This window comes from Bombina bombina, chromosome 5 (assembly GCF_027579735.1).
Source record: "Bombina bombina isolate aBomBom1 chromosome 5, aBomBom1.pri, whole genome shotgun sequence".
In the NCBI taxonomy this organism is placed as follows: Eukaryota; Metazoa; Chordata; class Amphibia; order Anura; family Bombinatoridae; genus Bombina; species Bombina bombina.
The window spans coordinates 864,187,253-864,211,735 of NC_069503.1; the positions used below are offsets into that span (position 1 = coordinate 864,187,253).

Consider the following 24,483-nt stretch of genomic DNA (forward strand, 5'->3'; position numbering starts at 1 on the left):
GCCCATTTTACATTAAATCCTCAAAAGGGAGGATCTTATAATATTATCTTTGTAACTGGGAATAAATGACATTTTCTAGTATAGTTGTCTTAGTATCTTGTTCATATATGACTGGCTTTTGATACAATTATAAGGATGGTTACAATTTGTTACATTGTGTGTTTTGTTGGTGGAGAAATGCGTAGTATATGGAATTAAATGTATAAGAATCAAATAATGACAGCACTCCTGTTCTTAGAGATATATTATCTTACATCAGCACCTACATTAATCAATGTATCTTGCGAAGAGATTGCTGTGTGAGCATAAATAAAGGAAAGAAATGTATAGGCACTGGTGATCTATTGGGATCATAGGTAAGCACTAGGTTCCCTGTCTGGCAAAGCCAACATAAAATATTCAACTACATAAATCTGGTCAAGCTAGTCTGCTATTTTCACATGGGAGTGTTAATCTATACATAACCCCTGGCCTTATTTTAATTCAATGATGGGTCCCATATCATTCTGAAATGTATTAGAATCCAATTCCGTGTCCTTCCCAGGAACATGTAACTTTTTACATGTGCAAACTTAACCAAGTGCACTCTGATTTTTAACAAATCTACCTCTATTCATTTGAAATAACCAAAGAAATACTAACCAAATACATTAATATAAACATGTTATTATTTCTTAGTATTTTTTTAACAAATTTTGGGTGCTGAACAGACAAATGCAGTAAATGCTCAGAATTACATTAATTTAAATAGAAAACAATATATCATTTAACATTTTTAAAGATCTCAAATAAAATAGAACAAAGATAGTAAAGCCAGATACCTATATATATGTACTGCAAGTGATAAAATATACACAGGTCAATAGGCTTATAGTGATAATAGCTCCTACTTTCCTGCATTATAATACTATTTTTTTATTTTCTCTTTATTCAGCTTAACATAAAATAGCTCTATATTTTGCTCTTTTGTGAAATTAATATTGTTAGTATTCTAAATGTTGCTTATAGTTTCGGCCCTGTATACAAAAAAATACTTTTGTCAGTAATTCATTATGAATCATCAAATTACTGTGTTAGTAAGTATATTAAAAATGTATCACAATAAAAATAATTTAAACATTCTCAAAATCTACAAAATAATCTTAAATGTTTTACAGTATTTCATTTTGTGTTCTTTTATGGCCAAGAAAATACTAGAAAACATGTCATTGTATAAATATTTGTGAAAGTTTTTTTTTTTTTTTTCACGTTGCATTGAAAAAATACAATTTTAAAAGTATGTTGTAATCATCGGGCATGTTTGGAACAGATACTGTGAGTTACACCCATGATGGATAATTATTGCTTAGTTTGGTTTGCAAGGATAACAAAGATCATATGACTGATGCTGTAGAAATACCTGTTTGATAAAGCATCAGTTCAATTTCTGTACATTGTTTGTTTTCTTTGATTAGTGGGTGTTTTAGAAGATGAACAATGTCATTTTGTTTGTGAGAAGTTAACCAGTCTAGGTGGTGATGCTACTGCTTATATTTTAACAAGTGATGATAGATGGCTTTCAACAAACTTGTCAATCGATGTCACCAAAGTTAAAGTGATAGTAAATCCTAGCATTTGTGAAATGCTAGGATTTACCAGTGGAAAAAATAAAGGGGACTTTCAGTCATGAAGTATAAAATACTTCATGCTAAAAGTTCTTTTATTTGTCTGAAGCGTTCACCGTGCTGAGCGACTCAGACAGCCCATGGCAGAACGCCATTTCCTGTTAGGTGATCTTAGCATGGCCCATGCAGCTATTGGCTAAGAGGTGGAAACGGCACCTCACAGCAAAATAACATTCTGCCGCTGGCTGCCTGTGGAGCTCAATGCGGTGAACACTTCAGACAAAAAAAAGGAACTTTCAGCATGAAATATTTTATACTTCAAGACTGAAAGTCCCCTTTATTTGTTTCACTGGTAAATCCTAGCGTTTCACAAATGCTAGGATTTACTATCACTTTAACTTTAGTGACATCAATTTACTATCACTTTAAACATGGTAGTGTAATGCTAAAATGTCTTTAGAAACAAAATTATATTCTTAAGAACTGAGAGTATCAGTTTGATTTGCCACAAGAGCACACAAGTGGAATGTAGATAACTTAGCCCTTTACACTTAGGAGAAAACTCTTTCTGGCTTGTAAATAAAAACAAATCTAACAATAATCGGCTTAGTATTATGGGACTGTAAATTACAACTGTCTTGTCTATATCATGTCCAAGGAAAGTCAATAAACAGTCAGCATAGCCCTCCTTTTTTCTGTTCCCATAATCCAGGACTTCACACACACCTATTATTTGTGTAAAAGAGAGTAATAAAGGTCATAGCAAATTCACAAGTAAGATTGAAACACATTAATTTGGCTGTATTATCATAATGATATGTATAAAAATGAGAGGTTTTCTTAAGATCTTGCCTAATACAGAGGATAATAGGGAATTATCATCTCACAATTTAAGAGAAGATATGAAAAAGGCCCAATCAAGGTCATGAATGAAACTTCTGAAACAGACATTAAACTTTTATTATCAGGTATTTGTAGAGCTTTAAGATTGAATTCCCCATAAGATGTTAAATTCTGCCCAGTAAAACAACTTTGCCGTGTAATTTATTTATTTTGTCTGCTTTCCAGCAATTTAAATTTGAAAATTTTAGTTTTCTCCAGCCCCTCCAAAGAGGCTGGAGTACCTTCCATTGAATTAAACACACTGACCCTTCTACAAGTTGCACAGTGATTGCTTGATTAGTGCCTTAACTATATATCTTGTTAAATAGCCACTGTAAAGGAGATAAGATAAAACAAAAAACACTCAAAACGCTTTCACTGGGAAGTAAAACAAAAAAAACGGTGCTAGCAAAAACAATTGTAAACAGTTTAGAACATTTATTTTGTATGCAGATATTTTTAAAAGTAATTATTAACTTCTGCTGCACCAAATACATACAAAAAGACTTTAAAACCCGTGTTATAAACATGGATGTTTTTAGAAAGAACATCTTAGTTTTATATAAAAATATTTTTTGTCACATGCTCACTAGAGAGGCCAAAAAGCAAACTCTGTAACCTAGGTTACCACCTGTTTGATTTGCAGCATATTCATGCTTTTTTGCCTCTCTAGGGAAGGTGAAAAAAAAACAGTTTTACTCAAAAGAAAAAGCTATTTAATGTTCCTTCAAATGTGTAATGCAATTGCATAAAAATGAGAGACTGCTTTTATCTTCTAATTAAAGCTGCAGGTGTGGGAATGAAAGCTGATTGGATTGCTCCATAAAACAGAGCTTGGTGGGAAGTGTTAGTTTGTAATCATATCCTACAAGTAGTACAAGAGTTGTCTATCTCTGTATGACTGATTTTCTGATTTTCTTAAGGTTACTTTATACAGTATAGGTTCTTGCACTTTTGCATCATGACATGTGAGTGTTTCCTGTGCTCTCTCATTTCCCAAGTTGTCAAGTGCAAATCAATATATAAGCACATCTCTCAGCACTGCAACAAATACCTCAGAAATAAACAAAATGTACATAAAATGTTTTGCACTGTGATAAGTGGCAATGTGTGCATATTGCTTATGCTTAAAGGGACAGTCGACACCAGAATTGTTGTTGTTTTAAAAGATAGATAATCCCTTAATTACCAATTCCCCAGTTTTGCATAACCAACACAGTTATAATTATACACGTTTTACCTCTGTAATTACCTTGTATCTAAGCCTCAGCAGACTGCCCCCTTATTTCAGTTCTTTTGACAGACTTGCATTTTAGCCAATCAGAGCTGCCTCCATGGTAAATTCCCGTGGATGAGCTCAATGTTATCTATATTAAACACATGAACTAATGCCCTCTAGTGGTGAAAAACTATCAAAATGCCTTTAGATTAGAGCCGGCCTTCAAGGTCTAAGAAATTAGCCTATGAACCTCCTAGGTTTAGCTTTCAACTAAGAATACCAAGAGAACACAGCAAAATTGGTGATAAGAGTAAATTAGAAAGTTGTTTAAAATGACATGCCCTATTTGAAACATGAAAGGTTTTTTTGGACTTGACTGTCCCTTTAAAGGGACACTAAACCTACTTTTTTTCTTTCATGATCCAGATAGAGCATGCAATTTTAAGCAACTTTCTCATTTACTTCTATTATCAAATTTTCTTAATTCTCTTGCTATCTTTATTTGAAAAGCAAGAATGTAAGTTTAGAAGCCGGCCCATTTTTAGTTTGCAACCTGGGTTGTCCTTGCTGATTGGACAGCACCAATAAACAAGTGCTGTCCACTGTTCTGAACCAACAATTGGCTGGCTCCTTAGCTTAGATGCCTTCTTTTTCAAATAAAGATAGCAAGAGAATGAAGAAAAATTGATAATAGAAGTAAATTAGAAAGTTGCTTAAAACTACACACTCTATCTGAATTATGAAAGAAAAAATTTGGGTTTAGTGTCCCTTTAACTAATGTTAACTTTAAACCAAAATAAAATATATCCAGATTTAAATCAGATTCCAGCCTGGTATAATTGAAGGTGTTTTTTTCATTCCAGCACAGGCAAGACATTCATGTGCAGTTAGTATGACTGTAATTTGAGCAAAAATTTAAAAAATAGCAAACATTAAACAACTATTAATTTTGAGTAAAATTGTGCTTGTTTCACGCTGAATATGCTGCAAATGAAACTGCTGGTAAAGCTAATATGCAGCAGTTTGAAAACCTAAGTTATTTTGCTTTTTGGGCCTCACTTTGGAACATGGAGCGAAGAATAATTTCCAACATATATTATCAAGTTCCATAACTCATATCACTCTTTGACAGATCAATGACCTCCTAGTTTTTTTTTCTTAGTAATCCTCTGAGCTATTCCTGGATGACCTCACACTGCATAAAGCTCAGAATCTTTTTTCTTATATTTCTTCATTTTTACCACAATTCTGACAGAATATTCTTGGTAAAAGCAATGCTCATTTCTCACAGCTGTATTGGGGTGAGAAGCATATGAACATCAATGATATCTGTAATAAAAAAATGAGTACAGTATCCCATTATGGGAAATTAAGCTCCTGTTTACATATTCATACTGCACATCATTAATTGTGTTATTACAAAATTTGTCAATACACATTAAATAGCTGTAACCAAATTTTACAGGGATTTTTATTTCCAGAGCAGTCTTGCAATATACCATCTTGAATATGTTTACCAGATCTCTTTGACTGTGGTCAGTCAGAAACCACATGTAAATACATTTTTGTACTTATCTAAGCAATTGCAATCTAAGCAAGTGTGTGTGTGTGTGTTCATATGTATTTATGTATTTATATGTGTGTATTTATATAAATACATATGTACACACATTAGACATGCATTGGAACCTTTTGCAGTTAAGTACATGAAAACATAAGAAAACATATTTATGCAATATTCATTTTTAATACAAATTTTAACTATGTATTTACTGTAAATATTTCACATTCCAATGTTCTGCACAGAGCAGAATATGTTCTAAGTATTTATAATGAGATATTCCTATATATATCCTATATATATATGTATATATTTATACCTATATATAATCATGTATATATATATATATATATATATATATATATATATATATATATATATATATATATATAGGTATATATATATATTGTACCAAAATACCATCAGATATATGTAGAAATATGTGTATGACGAAACGCGTTTGGCCTAAACCTACTACTTACATGCTTTTAATGTTTGGAATAAATTATGAATAAGTAGAACATATTCTGCTATGTGAAGAACATTGGAACGTGAAATATTCATATTTTCATGTTGGGTTAGCGCACATGAGAATATATGGGGGAATACTTTATCAAGCATGATATTCTAACTTAGACATTTTACGCTCGTCAGGTTAGCACGCAAGCGAAAACAGTTTACTTTTAACTCATAATATGAGCACAACCTGACGCGCACAAAAAAGGATACTTTAGTAATAATAATAATCATAATAATTTTATAGCACTTTTATAACTGATAAAAAAAAATTAAAAATTGTCTTTGTGTAAAATGTGCCATTATTCCATGGCTCCAAACATTTTAAAATATTAATCCAGGACAGCAAGGCTAGGACAAAGTTAAGGTAATACATGTTTGTGGCTGGGTGGTTCAGAGGAGGATGATCTTGGGTTTTACTTTTACTTAAAGGGACATTCCAGCGACAACTGCATTTCAGTTTTGAATAGAAGCATTTTTGTAATATACATGTATTAGCAAAAATGTTTCTAACCAAAGCAATAGCTGTTTCAAAAGTGTATTTAAGTATGCTCCTTGCACCAGTATTTTTAATACAGTACTTGCTCAGAGAGCCTATGCTTGTACCATCTGTTAATTACTTAATTTGTTAATTGCTGACATGATACAAGCCCCACTGGTGACCTGAGCAGCTGCAGTATTTCAAATGCTTGTGCCCTGAGAATATTAAGCTATGCTTCACATGCAACGTGCATAGAAAAATGTTGACACTAAAACAGTGATACCTTTTACTAGAAGCATTTTTGCCAATACATGTATATTGTAAATAGTTTTTTTATACAAAGATGTAATTAATCTATGTGCATTTAAATTTTAACAGCAAAGCCCCTTTAAATAGGATAGGGAAAATTACCTTTTATTTATTCAAATCTGGTTTATGGTTTTAAAACTAATGTTGCATTAAGGGTACATAGAAAAGCTAGCAGTGCAGTATATTGACCCCCCTTTTGCAATTTATGTATTATTTTTGTGTCTTGTGCAGCAACTTAAAGAATAAGTAAAAAAAACTATTACAAAACAGATCTGATGTTCTTTGCTATCTAGTGCTCACCCATTACATTGTATTTTTTATTGGTGAAACATTTTAATTCACCTACTGCTCTCATTATACCTTTAATTCACATATTTTACACTTTTAAGGCACAGTTTCTAACATTCAGATCATATCTTTTAAAATAGGTGCTTTTGTCTGTGAAATAATCAGCTGATTAGTAAACATGGTTATTTTACCTGCTCTCATCCAAGGTAATCTTCAAAACCTGGCCTGTTGGGGAGGCCTGAGGAAAGGTTTGTAAACCTGTGCTTTACAGCTACCATAACAAATAATTGAGAGCACAACCAAAATTAACTTGCACAGGTATCACTGGTATCACTGTTTTTAGTGTGAGCTTTTTCTGTGCCTAACTGCCTATGCATGTGAAACTTATTTAAATAGGCTTTTTACATTTTTAATAGATTGTCTGCTAATAGAACTGGCAGTGCACATGCACAGTAAAATCTCTCACATAAAACAGAGATAGATTTCTCTAGAAGTGTTTTTGCTAATGCGAGTTTATTGCAAAAATGTGTATATTCAAAAGTGAAATGTATTGATGTAGATTTCAGTTTGTCTGGAATGTCCCTTTAAAGGGAAACCAATATTACTGTAAGTGTCCCTTTAAGATAATTCTTATTTTTTTATTTTGAATTGATATATTTTTTTCATTCACTTTTCAGTGCACGTAGCCCTGTCCTTAATAATCTGATTGATTATAATGGTTAACTATAAGATGTCATATCTGTGAATTATGAAGACTATAAACTTATACATGTGAAGGAGGGGGTTTGAAATAATTTGTAATGTGATACCAAAATATTTGACATATGTAATTCTATTGTGAACTTGCCCTAGACTTGTAATGTTGTTGATTTGTATATATTGTAAATAGTGTATATATTATAAATATGAATATATATTTTCCATCCAAAACATTTTTTGAGTAGCATGTGTGTGATAATACAATTGCAATTATATTAAACTTGGTAAAGTAGCTCCTTTACAATCCATAATGAATGCCTCTGCCAGGCTCATCTTCCTTACACGTTGCTCTTCATCTGCTGCACCTCTCTGCCAATCCCTTCACTGGCTTCCTCTTGCCTACAGGATTAAACACAAAATCCTCACTCTGACATACAAAGCCCCCAAGTGCACTGCTCCCCCTACATTTCAGACCTTGTCTCCAGATACTCTCCCTCCTGTGATCCTCTCTTGTTACTTCCTCACATTCCCGTTTACAGGACTTCTCCCGACTGGCCCCCATCTTGTGGAACTCCCTGCCTCGCTCCACAAGACTCTCCCCTAGTTTTAACAGCTTCAAGCGCTCCCTAAAGACTCTACTATTCAGGGATGCATACAACCTACACTAACCTTTCCTACCTCCATTGCTTTCCCCTTGAACCCCTTAGAATGTAAGCCTATGAGCCCAACTGTTTGCAGATCGCCCTTATAAGAGCCGACTACAATAGTGCAACTCTCGGTAGGGCCCTCTACCCATTTGATCCCTATAAATGTTATCCTGTATACCAACTATGTTTATAGCGCTGCGGAATCTGTTGGCGCTCTACAAATACCTGATAATAATAATAATAATAATAATAATAATAATAATAATAATAATAATAATAATAAAAGCAAAAGCTTTTAAAGTGTTAACATAATATATAAATCCATACACAAAAATATTTTTTCATGTGTTAATTAACCTATGTATGCAGGGCTTTGGGTGTGAGCCAGAGAAATATACATTGCAATAAAATGCTCAAAAAAAGATTTTGAGTGACTCACTATGACAGTGAGTTTCTGATCATGAGGCCATATGAGAAGGACTTTTTTTATGAACACTGACTATTGGTTTGATTGTGTGGAAGACTCAGTAAATTTAATAGACTGTTGAATACAGTAAAACTACATAATAGGAAAATGCATAATGAAAAGACCATGCAATAACACTTATTGTGAATTTTAAATGGGCAGTAGATTTTTTTCTATCAATATTTAAAGTTACCATTTTCCCAGCTCCCTGTATTATGTGACAGCCATCAGTCAATTCCAAAACACATATACGTATATACGGTGAACTTTTGTACATGCTCAGATAGATCTGGTGCCTCAGAAATTATGAAGACTGTGCGTATTTCATAATGGAAGTAAATTGTATATATTTATTTTAATTGCATGCTCTGTTTGAATCATAAAAGTTTAATTTTGACTTTAGAGTTCCTTTAAATAACAGGCCACACTAATAATGAGGACTATCTTAGGAACAATATAGTTTATTAGATATATGTACGGCAGACACTTGCACAATCCTGACCTTACATCCCTGCTTTTTTGGAAATTATATCAAGAGAATGAAGAAAACTAATAATAGAAGTCAGTGGCATATTTAGGTTGTGTGCTGCCCTATGCACTTAAAATTCTGCCCCCCAAAATCTGCCTCCCTAGGCAGCGGCCTTGTTGGCCTATCCGTTAATACGTCCCTGATAGAAGTAATTTAGAAAATTGTTTTAAATTGCATGCTCTATTTGAATCATTAAGGAAATACATAAGTGGCCCTAGTGTTAGGCCAAATAGGTGGCCACCAAAGGCCTCACTCATGATGGGGCTTTGCAGAGGGACATAGAAAAAAATGTGCTTTTTTTTTTTGCCTGGACATTAGTTTTTGGTAACTTAGTGGTCCTGCCCACAAACTTTCTCCTTGCACATATTCTAAACCTCACAGCCTCTTACACAACTGCAATTTCTCTGGTGGTCAAATGCAGAATCCTTGCTTTCCTCCACTTGCCTGCTCCGTGCAGTGCTCTCAGCTTCAGCATAATCATGGGGGAGTGTGAACATAGGCAACAGTGAACATGTAAAAGGGACAAGGGGACTGCACTTTGAGCATCTTAACCCATTTGCAACCACAGTTGCTATAAACATTTCTTATACTCTCTCCTCTGTACCTTCTCTCACACTCTCCTCTCTTCCTCTTCTTTATTTACTCTCTCACACTGCCTTTTTTTTCTCCCTAGTTAGCCCCTCCTCTATCATCCCCTTCTTGTCTCTTACTCTCTGTTTCCCTCCTCTCTTTCTCTTATCTCTCTCAATCCCTCCTCTTTCATCCCTTCTCCTCTCTCTCCCCTTCTTTTCTCTTCTCATCTCTCACACATGCTCTTTTGATTATTATTTCTCCTTCCTCTCCCAATCCATTTTCTCTATCTTTCTTCTATTTTTTCCACTCTTGCTGCATTCTGTCCTCTGGACCACTGGTTGTCAAACCTGTCCTCAGGCCTCTCTAACAGGCCAGATTTTAAAGATGACCTTGAATGAGGGCAGATAAAATAACCATGTTTACTTATCGGATGATTATTTCCCCTGTACTACAGTACAGACACCCTCAAAATATAACCTGTTAGGAGGCCTGAGGACAGTTTTGAAAACCAGTGCTCTCTAGACTAAACTCTGTCTTCTCTTGTTGTCCTCTCTCTGTCCCCACACAACCAGATGTACAGTACAGGGACATACTTAAAAGGTAATAAAAATGAAACATAGGAGAAACCTCATATTTTAATTTTTGTCTAGGGCCTCAGCAACTCTAGAGCCACCTCTGAGGCAACATTGTGGGTTTCATTTCCCTTTGATAATGAGTAAGGGAAACACTGACAAAAACGAAAGCTTAAGAGTTTTAGTGAAATAAAGTATGGGAGGAAAAGAGCTTCTGGCAATAATGATGGGTTAAAGGGACAGTCACGTCAAAATTAAACTTTCATGATTCAGATACAGCACACAATTTTAAACAACTTTATATTTAATTTCCATTATGTAAATGTGCACAATCTATTTATACACACACTTTTTGAGGAACCAGCACCTACTGAGCATGAGCAAGATTCACAGGATATATACGTATATGCATTATGTGATTGGCTGATGGCTGTCACATGATGCATTAGGAAGGAAAATGTAAATAACTTTGACAAAATCTATACATATAACTGCTTTTGTGTTTTCTTTTTATTATGTAGTTATTGATTGAATTCAATTGTGTATAGGGACATGGAAGTAAAAAAAAACTTTCATAATTATTATAAAGCATTCAGTTAAAAAAAAAAGTTCCCAATTTACCTCTGTTGACAAATGTACCTCTTTTTGTTTCTTTGGTTTGATATTAGCTCCATTCTACATGAGTATACTGAGGTAGTCTCAATAGAGTTCACATCTTGAGTACTATATGTATAACATTGTTACAATATTGTTGCAAATATTATTGCAAACACTGCTATCAGAGCCTCATTATGCTCTCCTTGACAAGAGCTGATTTTCAGCATAGCATTCCAAATACAATATACGGGTAACCTAAATACAATATACGGGTAACCTAAATTCAATATACGGGTAACCTAAATACAATATACGGGTAACCTAAATACAATATACGGGTAACCTAAATACAATATACGGGTAACCTAAAAGGGTCTACCCGTATATTGTATTTGTGTACTACCCTGCTTTCAGCGCCAGTATTTCCGCTTAAATTAGTTTAAATACTGGTGCATAACAGTAATAACTTTCACTAGAAGCATTCTTGCTAATGGAAGAATATTAAATGTGAAGTGATAGCCCCAGCACTGAGAAAAGTCCCACAAAGCAGCTATATATACAGAAAGCAATCCCTCAATACTTAGGCCTCTATTTATCAAAGTCTGGTGGACCTGATCCGACAGTGTGGATCAGGTCTGCCAGACCTCACTGAATACGGAGAGCAATACGCTCTCTACGTTTTCAGCATTGCACCAGCAGCTCACAAGAGCTGCTGGTGCAACGCTGTCCCATGCAGAATCGCGGCCAATAGGCCGCCAGCAGGGGGGTGTCAATCAACCCGATCGTACTCGATCAGGTTGAATTGCAGCGATGTCTGTCCGCCTGCTCAGAGCAGGCGGACAGGTTATGGAGCAGCAGTCTTTAGAACGCTGCTTCATAACTGGTGTTTCTGGGGAGTCTAAAGACTCGCCAGAAACACGGGCCATCAAGCTCCATTCGGAGCTTGATAGATAGGCCCCTTAGTGTGAACAATAATGTAGGAAGAATTACAATGTCTGCAGCAAGATCCGCAGGCTAGTAATTATATACAGCTGCGCTGCCCAATAGAGCAGCTAAATGTGTGTAGTAACTGGCTATAGTAAAGACCTATATAGGTTATAATAGTACAAATGTCTAGCTGCAAAAAAGACCTATATAGTTCTATATAATTTGTAATAATATATGTCACTAATAATGTATATAAATACACGGTAATTACTACATAAAGAAATACGATGGATTAATATATATAAAAAAAATAATTATATTCGATCCGAGGAAAATACAAATTTCAGAATTTCAATACACAGCCTAAAACATCAATTTAGAATCCGCAGCATAAGACAACAATAAAATTCATAAAAACCAGCACATATAATAGTCTAATGAGCACATATAATATAATATGCAATGTGAGCCAATTGTGAAAAAGGACCTAGTTGTTTTCACTTTAGATCAGATAAAAGTCCGTATTGGTTGAAAAGTCTTTGGTGATGAAAAAGTCTTTTATAATGCAAAAAGAAGCCGTTTGTTGGTTAGCTGCTTTTAGCTGGTTGAGTATGTTAGGCTTATTGGTCACGTCACTGGTGAAGCTATAAAAGCGTAGACAAAAAAGGACAGAAAATTCCTTTTAAACAGAAGGAATATTCAAATGGCAAGGTGCAAACTTATACTTACACCAGTTGCCGTTTGTAGATGTTCCTCCGACTGGATTTGAAGGAACATCTACAAACGGCAACTGGTGTAAGTATAAGTTTGCACCTTGCCATTTGAATATTCCTTCTGTTTAAAAGGAATTTTCTGTCCTTTTTTGTCTACGCTTTTATAGCTTCATCAGTGACGTGACCACTAAGCCTAACATACTTAACCAGCTAAAAGCAGCTAACCAACAAACGGCTTCTTTTTGCATTATAAAATACTTTTTTACATCACAAAAGACTTTTCAACCAATATGGACTTTTATCTGATCTAAAGTGAAAACAACTAGGTCCGTTTTCACAATTGGCTCACATTGCATATTATATTATATGTGCTTATTAGACTATTATACGTGCTTGTTTTTATGAATTTTATTGTTGTCTTATGCTGAGGATTCTAAATTGATGTTTAGGCTGTGTATTGAAATTCTGAAATTTTTATTTTCCTCGGATCGAATATAATTCGTTTTTTTTATATATATTAATCCATCGTATTTATCGTATTTCTTTATGTATTAATTACCGTGTATTTATATACGTTATTAGTGGCATATATATTATTACAAATTATATAGGACTATATAGGTCTTTTTTGCAGCTAGACATTTGTACTATTATAACCTATAAAGGTTTTTACTATAGCCAGTTACTACACACATTTAGCTGCTCTATTGGGCAGCACAGCTGTATATGATTACTAACCTGCGGATCTTGCTGCAGACATTGTAATTCTTCCTACATTAATGGAAGAATATTGCAAAAATGTTTTTAATTGAAATGGTGCCATGCACATTTCAAATTTGACCTTTCTATCCTTTTAAACTGAACTTATACCGTACCCTTTAATTCATGGACTTTATCTCAAGTGATCTATTGGAAATGCTCTTTCCAGAGTTGAAGTAAAAAAATATATATATTCAGGATTTGATCATTCTTTGTGTTCAGACTTACATGGTATAAACATAATGGGTATGGTTCAATAATAAAGGTTTATTGTGTATTTTACTACAGTTTTAGATAAATAAAAGAAAGCTTCTAGCTAGCATTAGTGATTTTTTTATTGACATGGTTTCATTGTGACGCTGATGAATCACACAGGGGAGTGGTGGGTGGGACTCCCATCTCTCATCATTCATCAAGCTCACTTATAATTGTTGTGGAAATAATTATGTCAGGAACGTATTCACTCACAAACAGAGGATGCAATTGATGTCTATTAAAATGGGGTTTTTTTTAATTATTTTACTCTAATTCAATTTTACAAAAATCTTAGTGGATTTTTACAGCAACCACAACCATAACATACAGATACCGGAAACAAAATCTTATATTAAAAAATAGCTTTGTCTAACGAAAGGCTATTAACTCATCTGCTGTGAGTTATTTAGCAATATTGTGCAATTATGTGCATCAGGGGGGAGAAAAGAAATAAAAATGTAAAAGTAAAGGAACTACTTGTAAGCAATTTAATACACTCAATGGATAATTGAGAACAAATTAAAGGGGAGAAAATGTTACAGTACACTGTCACTTTAAAAGGATTTCAGAAGCATTCCAGATGTGAAGGTGGCATCCAGCATTATTATTCTATGTGGTATTGTACAATAACTACAAAAAAGGTTTCATTTAATTATACAAAAAATACTTGTGGTTTCTTTATTTTTCCATTTGAATATCTAGGGGTTTTTTTCCTGTTAAATTCAACATTTCTACATGTGGTTAGTAAAGGGATTTTGAGGTTGATCAACAAAAGACAAAACTGATGAATTCTGTACATGAGAATGTGAGCTCATTTAGAACAAATCTCACTATTCCTAATGTACATAAGGCAATATAGACTGCTAAATACCAATTTCCAATTAATACTAAAAAAACATCATAAAAAAAGGGAAAACAATTGAAAACCTTTTTTAAAAAAAAAATGTTCACTTACAATATATAATATATAAGAAAATACTATATACAAACATCAGAAGGGGAGAGTAGAATAACTTATCTAAGCATCTTCACCAGTATTTTTAACCTCACCAACCTCCCAGCCTCCTCCAGTCTCTTCAGTTCCCATGTTGTTCATATAAAGTATAATGCATAAATCTCAGATACCTCTCCCTTGTTTTGTAATTATGCTATATAGAGTAACATGATAGATAGCTATAGAGAATAGGGAGGTTGGTGAAGTTTGAGATGGTTCTTAGTGAATTTACACCCACAGATATTCCTTGTTTTCTCCCTTGTTTATTAATTAGGCTACTGTATATAGAGTAACATGATAGATAGCTATAGAGAATGGGGAGGTTGGTGAAGCTTGAGACAGTTCTTAGTGAATTTACATAGACAGATATTCATTGTCTTCTGGTTCAAAATTACTCCTGGTCTTGCATTTAATATACCAATTGGTGATGTTAAATATATATATAAACATTGTTGTAATGAGAAAGGTGGCTTTCAATAGAAGGGGGGGAAAAGTGGAGGTACCATATTTAATATAAAAAAAATCAAAACTGTCTTATTTTTTTATATTTTTCATGAGAAAAGTAGACCAGAAAAGCTTCATGAGAACATTTTATTTTATACAGCAAGATGACAGAAGGATGAACTGGGCCTCAAGCAATATATGGCCTCATGGTGCCATTACAGACCTTTTCCCTTCCTATATTGTCTGCAAGTAAAGAGTAAATCTTATTTTTAGAAAAAAGTATGTTTTCTTTATGTACTATTGAGTAGATTATGTGGAATTTCATGTTTTACCCTTGTTTAGTTTTAAAATCTTGAAGAGCACCCTACATGCATTAGAGGATTAAGCAACTAAAATGTGGGGCATTTTTAATCATATGACCTTACCAAGAATCCCTAGCGACACTGGTAACACTGTGTTGCTGAATTTTGTGGCAAAAGAGGACTCCTCACATATCTTGTATATGTAAATCTGCTGCACATGAAATTGTTTTTCTTTTTTTTCATTAGATTATTTTATTAAATTTTCTCTTCTTGTAGCAATGACACAGGGGCAATACTTAAAGAATACTAATAATACTAATATTAGTTAGTATTTCCATATATTTTGTGTTCTGTTCATTTTTAGCATTATTTCTAAAAGCGATATTCCAAAGAAAAATGTATAACAAATGATAATATATTGTTTTATTAGTGATAGAGACTAATAATAGCAAAGTGTATATTCACTAACAGCCTCTAAAATCTTTTCAGCTTTTCAAGTCTCACCAATACCTACATTAATCATTGAGCCTCTTTCACTCGAATAGAAAGATGAGGAAGCTATAGTGAAATAATTTCTTTAGGAAGTGGAGAAAATGGAGTGAGTAGAAGGGCTAAATAGAATGTAGGTGAATATTGACAATAAGTGTAAGATCTACAGCTTAACAATGTATTTCAGGTATACTGTAAAATAAATGCTGCCTCATTTTTTACTAAATGATCTGGGGTTTGAAGCAATAAAACACTTAGGATGGACTGGTTAAAAAGACAATTAATAATTACTTTTCTACCCCACCCTACATCTTTAAAGGAGCAGGCGCAAACTAACAGCATTTGGCTCATAACGCTATTGCAAGTGCATATAGGTGGTGCCTTGTACCTGCCTCGGGCAGGCTTCACATCATATTAGGTGTGGTTGACTCATAAGGGTGTTTACTGTTTCGCTCAGTTATGGGATTTCTTTATACCCAACAAATAACCAGCATGCCCTTTTTTTAATAGTATGGGATTCATTTGAGTCTCACATGTGTTACTACCTTTTCATATAACAATACACTGATGGATGACATGTTTATTTTGCTTGTTTCTCTGTCTGAAAATACCAACATATACAAAATGTTTGTTACAATTACCTCAAAACTGGGTGGAGAGTAACGATTTCCCTGTGCAAATCCATAATTTTATGTCTAAGATACATAATGGAGCACATGAAAGATCCAATCAGCCCTTAACCCCATTCCAATCTTTCAGAGTTTTCCTATGAAAAGTTAATGCTACTGATATGGTTTTTTATCTTTTTTTCTTTCATTAGTGGCCAATCAATGATTTCTGGATAACAGCCCCTCTGTACTTATCCAGCCTTTTAAAGGGACAGTCAAGTCCAAAAAATACTTTCATGTTTCAAATAGGACATGTAATTTTAAACTTTCCAATTTACTTTTATCACCAATTTTGCTTTGTTCTCTTGGTATTCTTAATTGAAAGCTAAACCTAGGAGGTTCATATTCTAATTTCTTAGAACTTGAAGGCCGCCTCTAATCTAAATGCATTTGGATAGTTTTTCGCCACTAGAGGGCATTAGTTCACGTGTTTCATATAGATAACATTAAGCTCATGCACGTGAATTTACCATGGAGACAGCTCTGATTGGCTAAAATGCAAGTCTGTCAAAAGAACTGAAATAAAGAGGCAGTCTGCTGAGGCTTATATACAACGTAAAACGTAAAAGGTAAAACGTGTATAATTATAACTGTGTTGGTTATGCAAAACTGGAGAATTGGTAATTAAGGGATTATCTATCTTTTAAAACAACAAAAATTCTGGTGTTGACTGTCCCTTTAAGTTTTCTCCATCAAAACCTCTGAATGAATAAAGAATTTACCTCTCAAACTATAATATACCATAACTGCATATTGCCTTTTACCTCATAAGCATCTTGCCTCACTATTTCACTGTTTGTTGCTTAACACCAACACAAATACCTATAACCATCCACGTGAAACAGAAAGCCTATCAGTGCCCCAACCTCATGGCTCATAACTGCACAACATTATGACAGCCAAGCGTTAGAAAAAGATATTAGTGTAAAGACAGCAAGGGATGTTTCCAAAGATGGGCTATTTTAGTCAAAATACAGATAAGAACCACTTAGGTACTAAAGGTTGCACAATGCTTAGTGTTATCAAATCATAAAGTTCTTTGTGCTCAACCAGAAAAAGCAAATAGGAGACATCACGCTAGAGTGGATCCCTCCTCCAACGTATTTCATGCCAACTAAGGCCACTTTCTCAGTGATACGATAAGAAGTGGTTTTTCTGCTTAACAATAATAAGAGAGTCTGGGTATTTTAATAGTTACATCTGTTTATTATTATAAGTCATTTGCATGAAGAAAAAAATAAAAACAACCATTGGTTTACACACATTTTTGTATATGTAAATTTAAAACTTGCAGAACATAAAATGTCTACTTTTTAATAGAAAAAGTAACAATAAATATGATAACAGTTACTTCAAATTAAAGTGCTTTCAAAGCTTACAATAAACATATCCATAATGAAATGTGAAGCGAATTGAATAATGTATGATAAATAAACAGCATAATAAATGGTGAAAAATAAAGTAAATGTGAATTGTCAAAGTAAGATGTAAATAAATTAAATACCACAATAAGCTGTATAAATGGAAAATATACAAACTAAAATACAATCAGGATTTTGTCAGAAATTAAAATAAGGGTTAACTGGGGAATACATTTATGCACTCTTATGATCAGTAGTCATGTGGTAAAAAAAATAGGTTAAGTATTTTTTTTCATCATTGTGCCGCAATTCAGTAACACTAATATTCAGTTCAAATAAGATTTTGTGAAATAACTCACTAATATATTAAACATAATATAGGTTCAAATTACTTAAGCTTAGGAAATGCAGTATGCTAGGACACATGTCGTTTCTAGCCTGTGAAGCCTCTAACCTCTGGTTATAGCCATAATACAAGGTACATTTCCTTTCAATTTTAAAAAAGTGATCTTTTCTTCAGGAAAGTATGGTAAGCAAGTCTCTCTAATCTACAACCTGTGAAGTGAAAGTGGTCCTTGATCATTACAGTCAGAACTTTATGACTGCACATCTAAGCATTTTAAATGAGGCCTTGCAGAAGAGTATATCAACAGCATGATTCTAAAAATCTAGTAGTGCAAAAAGAAAAAGTTAATCAAGAGATAATGGTGGGGAAGCTCATCTTGTATTACATATTTCTACCTTTATTTTTATTTAGTTCTACATTTTCTCTCCTTTACCTCTTTCTTTACCTCTTTCTCCTTTACCTCTTTCTTTACCTCTTTCTCCTTTACCTCTTTCTTTGTTGCAGTTATGTCCAGCACTCACTTTGGCCACGACTGCTGAAAGGATTAGCATGTAATGCATGAAAATACTGCTAAAGGGAATTTATTTATCTATTTATAATGTATATTTGTTTTATGTATTAATCAAATAATAATAATAATAATAATAATTGGATACTTGTATAGCGCACAACCTCGAACTTAATCGACTTGCGGCACTGATAACAGGTATTATTATTATTAGTATACCCAAATGTTAAATTGCTTGAAAAAAAGAATGCAGCATAGCTGTAAAAAGCTGACTAACAAATATTACCTGAACATCTATGTAAAAAGGAAGATATTTGACCTCAAAATTTCCTTAGTAGCTACATCGTATTTTATAGAGACTTTAAAGGGACACTGAACCCAAAATCTTTCTCTTGTGATTCAGATAGAGCATGCAATTTTAAACAACTTTCTAATTTACTCCTATTATCAATTTGTCTTCGTTCTCTTGCTTTCTTTATATGAAAAAGAAGGCATCTAAGCTATTTTTTTGGTTTAGACCCATGGAAAGCACTTGTTTATTGGTAGGTGAATTTACCCACCAATCAGCAAGAACAACACAGTGTGTTTGCCAAAATGGGCCGGCATCAAAACTTACATTCTTGCATTTCAAATAAAGATACCAAGAGAATGAAAAGAATTTGATAATAGGAGTAAATTAGAAAGTTGCTTAAAATTGCATGCTCTATCTGAATCATGATAGAAAAAAATTGGGTTCAGTGTCCCTTTAAGCAGCCAAGCAGGCTGTTAATCTAGGGACTTGAAAAGGAGTGCTGCTCATCTGGCATGTGCAGGCACAGTTGTGTTATTTCTCATCAGTTTAAGGAAGTTTAGTATGAAATTTCACAATATTTAAGTGAAATCTCATGAGATCACAGTAAAGCAAAGTGTGACCTCAGCACTGATGAAGCTGATTGGCTGTTTTGTTTTTTCAACATCCAGCTGAACTGAAGCATAACTGTTCACAGAGCACTTACTGAGCTAAATACATTTTGAGGTAAAATATCTTTCTTTTTTACAGAGATGTTCAGGTGATATTTTCTTGTCAGTTTTTTACAGTTATGCTGCATCACTTTCAAGTAGTATTACTATTTTTTCTAAAGTATGCCAATCTGCACAACAATTTAGAAATCCAGTGTTCTCAAAAGAAAATGTGCAAGCATACATTTATTTACTGATAATTTGTGCAATAAAAAGTGAAAATGTTTAATATTAGCTAGTTTTAATTTAATGGTACACCCATCAAAAGGTCCTGGGGAGAATACTAAAATCAAATCTATTGTTAACCGTCTTGTAAAAAGAGAGGTTTCCCCTGCAGTAGATAGAGATTCCAATAAAGTGAATTTATCTAGTTAAGTTTTTGCTTTTTTTTCTTCTTCAGTTAATTGGCACAACAACTTAGCAATCAGTGGCGTCACGAGGGGGGTGCGGGCCGCACCAGGGTGACACCCTCCAGGGGGTGACACCACCAAAAAAAAAATTTTTTTTTTTTTTTTTTAATTTTATTGAAATTCAAAGAAATACAATGTAGAGATGCATAGATATTTTTATTAGAGGGGCCAGCATTTGTGAACATTAGTGGGACTGGGGAAGTTGTAGACACTTCATTTTTTTTGCCCCTTGAGCCAGCGCTGCAATTTCCACAAATAATTTTCCCGGCTGCTTTTGCTTGTTTGTACTTTGCTCCTCCTCTGCCCAATTTCACTATGAATGCTGTGGGCGTACCGTGGGGCTTGCAACTAGCCTAAACCTGCCTGCCTATCTGTGCTCACTGTTCAGTGATGTGTGGAGCAGTGGAGTCACTCACTGCTGTGCTGTCTCTCTAAACGGGAACTGGGAAATCATGAAGGGGATGCCTGGCACCTGACCGAGTGTTTGTGTGTGTGTGTGTGCGTGTGTGCGTGTGTGTGTGTCTGAGTGCTTTTGTGTGTGTGTCTGAGTGTTTGTGTGTGTGCCTGAGTGTTTTTGTGTATGTGTGTGTCTGAGTGCTTTTGTGTGTGTGTCTGAGTGTTTCTGTGTGTGTGCATGAGTGTTTTTGTGTGTGTGTGTGTGTGTCTAAGTGTTTGTGTGTGTGCCTGAGTGTTTGTGTGTGTGTCTAAGTGTTTGTGTGTGTGCCCGAGTGTTTTTGTGTGTGTGTGTGTTGTGTGTGTGTCTAAGTGTTTGTGTGTGTGCCTGAGTGTTTTTGTGTGTGTGTGTGTGTGTGCCTGAGTGTTTTTGTGTGTGTCTAAGTGTTTGTGTGTGTGCCTGAGTGTTTTTGTGTGTGTGTGTGTGTGTGTGTCAGAGTGTTTTTGTGTGTGTCTGAGTATGTTTCTAAGTGTGTCTGAGTGTATCGGAGTGTTTGTATGTGTGTGTGCCTGTGTTTTTGTATTTGTGTGTGTCTGCTTTCTGGGGGGAGGGGCGGTGACATCATAAGTTACCACATCGGGTGACACCAACCCTAGTGACGCCACTGTTAGCAATCAAATCCTCTGTGCAGTAAAAAATCTTCATACTTATATTATTCTCTAAATTAATATTTTAAAGTATTATCCTTACTTATATAGGAGGTGATGATGCTATACAAAGAGAAGGTTCTGACTATCAGTAGAGAGTAATATTACTTATATGGGAGGTGATGAAATGATGCTATACAAAGAGAAGGCTCTGGCTATCAGAGCTCAAAAGTATTGTTCCAATATGTGTTACAACCTGCTAGCAATGTTATGCATTGTTAATTAATATTTGAAAATACTTTTGCAATTTGGATTTAAATCTTAAGATGCATTTTATTTATGAATTGGTATATACTGAATGTCAATACTGCCAGCCACACACAACTAGATTTTTAGTCTGTTAAAAAAAGGTCATAAACACATTACAAGATATTCTATTGTGTTGCTATAGAATAACATATCTGCCAAGGCTTAACATTTTTTAAACAAATTAACATTCTTTTTACTGCATTAATTTTTCAAGAGCCAAATGCCACCATCCATTTGCACTATTTGGAGGATACAATCTGGGCTGTAGTCCACAGACAACAATGCTAGCCACTGTCATAAAATTAGTATTAAGTACATTGTTTTGCAATTGTTTTCAGTTACATCCAATTAGGGACAGACATGTAGCAGAGTTGGCCTTAAGAAGTCAGCAGTGTGCATTTCAAGTTCTGAGAATTAGACATTTCACAACTAAATTACATGAAATGGGGCAAAATAAATAACAAAAAAATATTCTAAAGTTGTTTCATTACACTTAACTAAATATTTTATAATATAAAAAGATCTCAAGGTGTTTACTGCCCATAAATATGTCAGAATAGTAGATATTTTATCATGACAAAAAAGTAATATTCATTTGGTAATCAAACTGGTAGCTGTAATTTTCGAGAAAATCAAATCTAAAAACTAATCTGGACACTAATAACTAAAAGCAGCAAGAAAATGTAAAAATTGTTTTGCACATCTACAGGAGAATGGTTTTAAAAAAAAATAACAAATCAGTATGTTAAATATAATATATATATATATATATATATATATATATATATATATATATATATATATATATATATATATACAGTATATATATATATATATATATATATATTTTTCTTTTTTAAAAGGGGGGAGCTAAAAGCGCTAGGCTGTCACAATCTTGGTAATACAGTAAATATACAGGCGGTATTTCCCCACAGCAGCTACTGCCTAAAAAGTATGATATGTACCTGCCCTCTATAGTACAATCATTACTAGAATAAAATATAAATGCAAGTGTTGGTAGAGCGCTTTATAGGAAAATATCCAAAAATATATCTAAAGTCTCCTGTCTTATGTTTAAAGACTATGTGAACATATGATACACTGGACTGTGCAAATAATAATAATTCTCTGTCACCGTTAATTGACACACTATAATATATAAGACATATACAAAAGTGGCGGTATAAATGTAACAATAAAAATATGGATGTGTATATAAACGAATAAACAATTTAAGATGTTAAAAAAGTTTTAAAAAAATATATATATATATTATAATATAAAAAAGTTCCTGTAAAAGTCCCTTAAAAATCTTCCTTAAAATATCTTATCAGTCTTGTTCAGAATCCAAAAGGAAGCCAGACTCTGTTATTTAAATACCTATAATAAGGTCGATAATAATACTGAAACATAGTTTCTCCAAAATATCCAGAGTAAGAGGGAAAAGAATGGCCGACCCCGTTGGGGTTCCTACTTACTTTTCTTACCCCCAATTTTATGAGGTAAGTGCCGCACAGTTTGAAGGATGATCCACGACTAGCCTTCAAAATCCCCTCTTCTCTGCTGCTTGGAGTTGGTAGCGTAATCTCCGGAATACACAGATGCGGAGTACATGCAGTAAGAAGAAAAATCTAAAAATAGTGCAATATTGTACTTTTATTTATGTAACAAAAACAAAAACAAAACACTCTAAAAATTGGCTGCTTACAGTGTTCCACCTCAATCTAATATGAGGTAATGTGAAAGCGTTAAAATCGTTTGGTTGGTTCTTCTAATGAAAATCGATGCACTGTCATCACAGTATGGATTATTTACAGAACGGCTATTCTTATACTGTGATGACAGTGCATCGATTTTCATTAGAAGAACCAACCAAACGATTTAACCTTGGTTTAAATAATAGAGTCTGGCTTCCTTTTGGATTCTAAACAAGACTGTGAAGATATTTTAAGGAAGATTTTTTTAAGGAATATTATTAAGGGACTTTTACAGGAACTTTTTAATATTATAATATATATATTTTTAAAACTTTTTTTACATCTTAAATTGCTTATTCGTTTATATACACATCCATATTTTTATTGTTACATTTATACCGCCACTTTTGTATATGTCTTATATATTATAGTGTGCCAATTAACGGTGACAGAGAATTATTATTATTTGCACAGTCCAGTGTATCATAAGTTCACGTAGTCTTTAAACATAAGACAGGAGACTTTAGATATATTTTTGGATATTTTCCTATAAAGCGCTCTACCAACACTTGCATTTATATATATAATTTTATATATATATATATATATATATATATATATATATATATATATATATATATATATATATATATATATAGCATAAATAGACACACACACACAGGTTTAAGGGAACATATGGAGATTCATTTTGTAAATTGTCCCTTTAATTAATACACATATTTATACTTAAAGGGACAAAATCAAACTAAAATGGATTGGATAGAGCATAACATTTTAAACAACTTTTAATTTTGCTTCAGTTGTCAATTTTGCTTAGTTCTCTTAATATCCATTGTTAAAGAGTAATTCTAGAGGACCTCAGGAAAGTTGTTTTAAATGGCATGTTCTACTTAAAACACAAACGTTTAATTTTGACTTTACTGTTCCTTTAATCCATTGTTTGATACTTTTCATTGTTGAACTGGAACAATTTAGTCATGAAACATTTGCAATGCGTAAAAACAGTGCATGAGGTTCTTTAACAATAATTAAAACATTTGGAAATGTTTAAATTATGGAATGTAAAAAATACACTAATAATTGTTTTTGTTTTCATAGGTGTCTCTGCAATGCAGCTGTGAATGGCAGATACAGGTAATACATAATGATAAGGATGTTTTGTTACATCATAGCCTCTTTCTCATTCCCCAGAAGTTGATAAGCTGAGTACCACTATGTGTGGCAGTTTATAGAGCAAGTTCACACAATTTATTTTAGTTCAATTATCCAAAGTGGAAGAGATGTGTTTTGTACAGTT

The 24,483-nt window shown here is 33.5% G+C and overlaps 1 protein-coding gene across 1 annotated transcript in view; it reads left to right on the forward strand.

Annotated features, from left to right (window-relative positions):
- Nucleotides 1-24,483, forward strand: part of DSG4 (desmoglein 4) — a 58,330-nt gene that overhangs the window by 1,714 nt on the left and 32,133 nt on the right. The window contains exon 2 of the mRNA XM_053713135.1: nucleotides 24,285-24,320. Within this exon, the coding sequence (XP_053569110.1) occupies nucleotides 24,285-24,320 (36 nt within the window). The remainder of the gene's footprint in view (nucleotides 1-24,284; nucleotides 24,321-24,483) is intronic.